The sequence below is a fragment of the Perissodus microlepis genome, chromosome 7 (genome assembly GCF_051167445.1).
Source record: "Perissodus microlepis isolate ML-2025 ecotype Zambia chromosome 7, ASM5116744v1, whole genome shotgun sequence".
Taxonomy (NCBI): domain Eukaryota; kingdom Metazoa; phylum Chordata; class Actinopteri; order Cichliformes; family Cichlidae; genus Perissodus; species Perissodus microlepis.
This window is the reverse complement of record NC_140467.1, coordinates 31,349,573-31,357,936: the sequence shown is the minus strand read 5'-3', so window position 1 is coordinate 31,357,936 and position 8,364 is coordinate 31,349,573. Positions and strand designations below refer to the sequence as shown.

The 8,364-nt window shown below is 39.5% G+C and overlaps 1 protein-coding gene across 9 annotated transcripts in view; it reads right to left on the bottom strand.

The window, feature by feature from the left end:
- Positions 1-576: 576 nt before the first annotated feature.
- tcf4 (transcription factor 4) overlaps positions 577-8,364 on the bottom strand; it is a 243,221-nt gene continuing 235,433 nt past the window's right edge. For all 9 annotated transcript variants that reach the window (XM_084934628.1, XM_084934630.1, XM_084934631.1 and 6 more), the window contains one exon: positions 577-7,487. In XM_084934628.1, coding sequence (XP_084790754.1) covers positions 7,439-7,487 — 49 coding nt within the window. In that variant the 3' untranslated portion in view covers positions 577-7,438. The remainder of the gene's footprint in view (positions 7,488-8,364) is intronic.

The following is an 8,364-nucleotide window of genomic DNA, read 5'->3' as shown; positions in this document are numbered from 1 at the left end:
AAGAGCTGTTTGTTGACCTGCAGCTACTGCTTGTATCCAGCTTGTCAAAAGTCCTGTCCGTTTAGTGAGGTCATCAGGTTTGAGCAAGGTCATGACTGCTATCAGCAAACACTGGCTGACTCAGCTGTAATTGTAACCAGATAGCTAGCCAACTTTAAAATGGTAGAAGGTGTAAGTTTTGATGGTGCTACTCTATTCTTTATGCTAAGCTAGGTTAAAAGGTTTTTCTGTAGCCAAAACTCCGTAGGTATGAATAATTTTAACACTACACAGTTACTTTATTTCAGAGGGTAACTTCCATACATTAAAACCCCCAAAATGTAATTTGAGTGTCTATGAATTAAAAGATGTTTAAAGCTGTAGTTCATTATTCACGGTAACAAATGCACTGGATTGCTTTTTTTTAGGTTGCAGGACACACTCAACATCCTGGCACATAAGCAAATAGGTCATTTTGTACCATAAACCTTAACGAATACAACTTGAGGACAGCTGTGTTCAACAAAAGTAACTTGTGACATGCGAAAAAGCTTTGAGTGATGACTGCTGGAGATAAATAATCAGACTGTTTCCAAATTAGTTCTGTAACATTTTACTCTTATGGAAAAAAAGATGATGACACTATGACATCAAAATGATCATACATTTAGGGGTTTTTAGAATTATTGATTGTACATTGTACAAAGAGCTAACTTATTGTACAAATACAATAACTATCATACACCTGGTAACACTTTGGATGCACAAAGATAAAACCGATAACCATCTTCTTACTGGATATGTGTGAAAATGTGTGCTAGGAATGGTTAGTTGGCACTTAACATCAGTGATTTCAACTATGAGCAAATAATCTGGAATTGACAGAAATCTTTTGATTTTCTTCTCATAGCACTGAACACTAAACTATCACTGTCTGAAACAGATTTACTTCAGATTGTCTCAGAAATGAGAAAATCTCTTGGCTGTGCACTCTTTTTCTTCATATAGGCCCTATTGAAATGTGAAATAACCTTTATGTGCCTTCATCAGCACAACACAACCAGCTAAAATACTAGTGTGGTTTTAGTAAGACAACTACACTGATCTATGTATATGAAACTGATAAGACAGCATAAAGAAATTATCATAAATATTGTGAGGAATTATAAATGTACTCTTTCTGGCAGTGGAAAAACTGATTGTTCATTTGCTATTTTCATTTATGATAAGTTATGCAGGAAGTTGTCTGGAAAAATGTTGAGTATATTTTTTTAAAATTATTTTGAATATGATATAAATATACCAAATTTATTGTGCTACTGATCTTGGCAAGTGCTCATCTGTGGAATATACCCAAATGCTCGCTTAGCCTTAGAGTTGTGAGAAAATAGAAAAAAGTTTCCTGGAAAAACAAAGGACAGGAGTGGCCATTTTGAATTCAACTCATTATTGCAGTAAAACTGGTACAGAGTAACAGATTACAAAGCTCATGGCACAGTCACTGAAAAAGAGAAATGAGGTGTGTATGTACAACAAGGAGGAAAAAGAAACAAAAATGTTAACATTTTGGCTAATAAGAACACCAGGGGTAACAAAAAATGAAGGTACTGTAATTCTGGAGATGACTTGATTATACAACAAAGAGAAAATATGAAATGAAGCATCGCAAAAAAAACATTACTTAAAAAATACATGTAGCACTTGCACTGACAGATTCAATCCTTGTGTTTAACCTAGGTCCAATTCTGAGTAGCTTTTCCTGCTGACAAAAAGCTCAATTTCAATGGCAAACACTAGAAACAAATGACTGAAACTGCCTTGCACATCATCTGAGTTCTTTTTGGGGAAATAGCTGATACGATTATTTGCTGATGACCTGCTTCTTTATATTAGGCCTCAGTCACACTGGCCTCAAAGTCCGGTTGGCAACCTGGCAACCTCTGGTGGATAAGCAAAGTGGTTGCTGACAGCTGTTAATTACAATTGATCGCAAAGAGGGCGCTGTACAAAAAAAACTCCTTATGATTGCTTCAGTCGCTACAGTGCCTTGACTCAACTGTTGTTGTGATTTGGTGCAATATAAATAAAATTCAACTGACCTGAATAGATTGTCATGGTTGTCTGCAATTTGCATGGATGATGTGGACAAATCATAGTGAAACTTGCAAAAGTTATGCTTAACCTCTGCAGCCAACATTATGTTTCCAAAATGCTCAACTTTTACTATAAATTCACATAGCTGCTGTTTGCATTGCACTTTCCACAGTTTTACTACCATTGGGCAAGTAGCTGGTGAGTCCACATCGTGGATCATGTAAACTACAACTACCACTGTAATCTGCTAGCAACCAACGCAATTACAAGGTTTTCAGTGCAACACCATAAAGCTCTTTGCAACCAGTTTTCCCTAGCAAATGCAAGAACTCTTGAGCAACCACTCTCAACTGGTTGGGGAATACACATTTTTTCTTAGTGATCTGTGGTTGCCAGGGAATTGCCAGCCAGTCTTTAGCCCCGTGTAACCGGAGCTTTAGCAAAGCTCCAATCTCTAAACAAAATGTTCCCATTAATCTTGAATCAGGTGTTGAGGATCTTTTTTTTCCATCCACATTTATATGCCATCATAAGGAAAATAAATGCACAGCAGTCAGAGCTGGCTCGCAACCTGGCGACAAAATCAGTGCATTTGTAAACACTCTTTGGGTACCTCAGTCAAGATTTCATCATCGCTTGTTTCAGATTTTCAATTCATTGGTTATTGCAAAAATTTGAATTTTTATTTTTTAAGAAATTTTTAAAAAATTCCTTAAATCGCGCAAAATAAATGACTAACATTGGCTCTAATACAAGTGATGCTTGGTGCAAGCGGGGACGACAGTTTGAGTTACACTTCAGATGTTGCCAACCAAAACCACAAACAGTACAGAGCACCACTGATCGAAACAAAAACTTGGCACCTGGCTACTGTAACCGGACGAATACGACCGCACTGAAAAGTCAAAACAAGTTCATCATCACGATCATCGTGTCTCACTGGCAAATCTTCACCCCACAGAAAATGATGGCTGATGGCTATTTACACACATCTCTGCGAAAAAATACAATTAAAAATGTAATGTCATGAGGCATGGAGAATTAATGTCATATCCCTTTCATGATTTCTGATTCCTCCCTCTAACCCTCAAAAATGCCCCCCACAGATATAAACATAATATTGAAAAATAATAATAAAAAAAAACTGATTTCTGAACTTTTGACCTCACTACATTTTCAATGTGACACATTTTTTCAACACACACTGAATTTTACTTTTTCATCTTTTAACAAAAGAAAAAAACCAATACAACATATTTCTAAAACACAAAATAACAACAGTCTACATGTAAAAATATAACTTTTACATACACAATTTCAAAATAATGGTAAAGTTTGCCATTTTGTTGCATACAATTTACAAATGTCTGTGTGTTGTTGTTGCCTTGGATAGATAGCAGTGAATCGAGCTGATGGAACTCCGGTCCCATTTTGTCCTGCGCAGGGTGCCGTACTAGTCAGAGGGTGGCAACAACGGAGAATACAACGAAGTCAGTTGAAAATTTATAACACTGAGGGGCCTCGCCAACTTCCACCAGTTCAGTCTTTGAGAAAAGAACTCCTTGCCAAGCAAACACTCCCTTTGCAACGGAAAATTAAAAAAAATAACAGAAAACGGCACCCTCGTTATATATTGTATATATTTTTTGTACATTTATATATAGATTGATTTATTCAAATAGATTCTTTTCCAGTTTCCGTGCCTTCCTGTTGATTGGGTAGAATTTTAACCACGTCAAAATGACCACCGACAGTTAACAATGCTGCCAGATAGCGAATTGTGTTTTTTTGTGTTTGTCTTTTTTTTTTTGTTGTTTTTTACATTTTCTGTAATAGACATGTAAACCAGAACAGACAAAAAAAGTAATAAGAGAAAAGATTCTTCTTATAAAAGAGAGCAAGAGAGAGAAAGAGAGAGGGAGGGGGAACAAAAAAGAAAATTAGTTTAACAACATACAACCACACACTTTGTACTGAAGACTACATTGGCTCATGGACAAGCCGATCAAATATTGATAAAAAGCTGATAAGCTATAATACAAGAAGAGACGCGTTGTTCACCGTGGAAACAGGGTTGGGGCTCGGAACAGGAAAGTGGGGCTGGAGTTATAGAGGACTTTGGGGTATGGGGAGGACTGGGATGGGGGGTAGTCTTGCTAAATCAAGCATCTGTCCCATTGGCTTGAAGCCAGAACACGCTGTCTACTTACATATAAGCGTACAGTACATTAAATACAGTTTAGGTTTTTTTTTTTTATCCAAAAAAATACTTTTTTTTTTCCTTTTTAGCTTTTTTTAAATTCCCAGGTCTGGTAAAAAACCTGACTGCATAGAACCTAACGACTAAGAACAGGTTTCCCTAAGCTTGCATCCTATTAAAAGACCAGGTAAATGTCCTCCTCTGGCAACTCGAATGATATGAACTCTAAAAAGGCACATTGGTAGAAGTGTGAATGTTCAAATTGCATCTGTGGGACCGCTTAAGTGGGGCAAGAGGCTGGGAAGAGGGGCTATAGACTCTAGTTCAGGGCTCATAAGGCTAGGGTCAGCAGAGCACTGGGACTGGGGATTAAACATAGGCCTGGACTTAGAGGGGTTCAAACCGTGGTTCAAACTGGTGTGAAGGGGGACTTCCAGACTTACACCACAATTCTTGCAGATATTCTCAGTAGCTTTGATTTATCTACTAATTCCAATTCTCACTTAGGTGGTCATAACCTTCGACATCAGGATTTTTCCTGTTCCTGTTCCTTTTATCATCTACGACTATCAAATCAAGAAACATGGCATAGAACTGGACACACTTTGAGTACAGAGTAAAGTAACATATTATTGGTTGGACTTTCAAACTGGAATTAGCAGCAATTAGCTGCACTTAACAGGTTCAAAGCTGTTAAGTGCAGCTAATTGTAGCTAATGCTAAAGACAAAACCGGTAAAACCTGAAACCTTCCTCATTCTGGTAGTTGCAGATATAAGCCAGAGTCGGCTCATATTTGTTTCTCTGGTGCAGAAGCACCAACTGTGCTGTGACAGAGTTGTTATGTTGGAACATGACCAGGTGCTAAAACTGCTACTTCGGTGTGCAGTTTTCCCCGGTCCAGTCAGGGAATCTGGGTGGTCATTGTTTCAAACAGGCCTCCTGATCTAATCTAAAAGCTATTCAAAATGCTGGCAGTCATCAATGTAACACCAAGTCTGGCAAAACAGCTCAATTTTTCATTGTCATCCCCTCCTCCCTCCCCCAACCCCATCCACACTGTTTAAAAGATAGCATCCACAACTGAAGCACTGTCAAATGCATGCCAAACCAACAGGCTACCCCTAAACGCCAATTGGAAGCACTAACGTCACAAGCCACAAAACCTCTGCTTTCCCTATCCGCCACATCAGCACTGCAAATAGTTTCTTAACGTCTTTATCCTTATAGGAAAAGGTAAGTTGTGAAAACTACTTTTGCCTATGGACGAAAGGCCAAAATGCACACAAGGCCACAGAGTTGTTCCCAGCCAGCAAGTGTCAATTGGAAAGTCAACCCTACTCAAGCTCTCTGAATTTGGAGGCTGGGTTAGATATTTAGGGCTAAGATCAATCAGGAAATGAGGGAGTCAAATGACTCAAACACGGGAATGGTTTCACAACTGCTGCTTGCACCCTTGAAAAGAATTATACACCCCTTGCCCTGATGACTGTTCCCTTACTTCCCCTGCAGCATCATTAGTCATTGAAACCAGTGGATTCTCTGCTTTTCCTTTTCTCTCCCTCTAGCTTTTAATCCCCTTCATACCAACTCTCAGAGTTCAGGCCTTCAGGGAATGTGCTAATCATGGAATAGAATTCACTCCAGTGATCAGGCCAGCTCTAAACCACTTCGTCAATTGAAAAATCTTTCCTGTCATCTGTCCGTCCCCTCAACCATCTGTTCAGCAATCCTTAGATTTCAGTAACAGTCTGGATACCACTCTCAAACTTTGTCATTGGATAGCTGACAAAAGACTGATTCAGAATGTTTACTCTACAGCTCTTTCTGTAAATTGAACCCACAACAATCTAAAACGAGGATGCCATGAAAGCCTTTCCTTCCTGCCACATTTAACAGTACAGTTTTCCTATTTCTGTCTATCCATTGTAATTCATCAATATTCCCCAGTCCCTCTGGAGTCACTCGCTGATTGACTGATTCAGTGATTGATTCCCTTAAGAACTCTCTTCCTCCCAGTAGATACACACGGGTCATTTGGGTATAAATATCCTGGCTTTTGGATTTGTGTTCACACAATAACTTTACACGAGTTTACAGTCTCCAAAAACTCAATGTGTGCACCAGCAAGGAGCACTAATGTTCAGGTTCTTTTACACTGACAATGCAAATGTTTGCACTTTGTAAGGGAATGCATTAGAAAGGGAAGAAGTCGTAACTTCTTGTTGGCCCTGCTTCTTTCTAGATGCCTCTGATAGTCAAGCATTGGCAAAAGTTTTCATTCAAATCAGTCAGCAATTCAAGCACCTCTGAAAAGCTGCATGATTGCAACACATTTGGTGCGCTAATGTTTTCTTCATTTTGATTTATAGTTGGAAATTTGCTTACTGTTTGTGTCTGAGTATGCAGCCTGTGTTCATTTCTTAGTTTTGTTTCCTTTGTTTCTCCGTGTGTATCTATCTGACTGGTTTGCATCCAAGAGGAGATCAGGCACAGCTTCATCCACAGTGTGGCGTTAGATTGCCATTCAGTCAGAGATGCACTGGAGCTGCATTCAACAACAGCTGCGCAATGTTGCTTTTGTTACAAAAAATCTCTTTAAACACTTTGTGATATGTTTTGTGTCATTCTGAACATCCCTCCCCAACCCCTTCCCTCCTCACTGCCCGCGTGCAGTATAAATTTTTTATTATTTTTTCCTTTTCTCATATATATATATATATATAATTATATATATATATACTATATATATTTATATAGAACCCTTTTGTTCTTTAAAACTGGGAATGCTGATAAAACATGTAGCACAAGAAGAAGTTTCTTCGATGGTGTGATTCCAAAGACTTGTCCATTGCTGTCACTTTGTGTCAAAAGCTGCCGCTTCATAGCAGCCATGTCACAGCGGCCATTTTTTTAGGTCTCCGCAAAGAAGCATCCAGTTCACTTCAGCTGGAGATGCAAAGTGACGAAAGCAACTAACGTGACTCTGCAGTTTGTGTTCTTGATAGAAGAAGGAGACGATGACAAAGAGGAGGGTCAGAGACGACAGACGAGAGGAGAGAAAAAGGCTGATCTGATTGGTCAGGTTGGGGTTCCAGAGAAACTGATTGGTCAGGCTGAAGCAACAACAGTTTTGATCGATTGCCAGGTTGTCATGGAAATGCCTTCAGAGGAAGTGGTCACTCATCATCTTGATGAACTCTGGCACCTTGGACCTGGAGAGACAATGAAGGAAAAAACAGACAAATAAGCCGATACTGATATCAGAGGAAAGACCAGAGAATACTACTTAAACTTACTACGTAAAAGTACATATTTTGATGATTATGACTAATATGATTCATTCTGGACCACCCAGAAATTTTTATTCCCAGGATGTCAAATACTGCAGTTTTGTCAAAGCTGCTGCAACCTTAAAGCTATGCATCAGGTGCAAGTACCGTGATTCAACAAACTGATGGTACTAGTGAGACTGGGATGACTCCCAACACATACTGTGTATTATTAAATGGTAAATGGCTTGTATTTGTATAGCGCTTCACTTAGTCCCTAAGGACCCCAAAGCGCTTTACACAACATTCAGTCATCCACCCATTCACACACACTGGCGATGCCAAGCTACATTGTAGCCACAGCTGCCCCGGGGCACTTCTGACAGAGGTGAGGCTGCCGGACACTGGCGCCACCAGACCCTCTGACCACCACCAGTAGGCAACGTGTGAAGTGTCTTGCCCAAGGACACAACAACCGAGACGGGCTTGAACCGGCAACCTTCCGATTAAAAGACGAACTGCCAACTCTTGAGCCACGATAGCCACGTGGCATTAAGCCCAATGCCAGTTCAAACAGAAATGAATGTGCATAAAATGTGAACTTTATCCTCCTGACTGAGAAATTTATCCACCTCCTCTCAAACCTCCTACTGGAGACCTCTCAGATCACTCTTTTAAAGGCAACTGTTGTGGTGCCTTGAAGCTGCCGCTTCAAGGCACAGGTGCTAATGGAAACAATGTGCATAATCTTGCAGTGGTAGCAATATTGGAGAGAACAGCAGTATTTGATTCTGTGGGAAAAGCTTTTTGCCAGATAGCT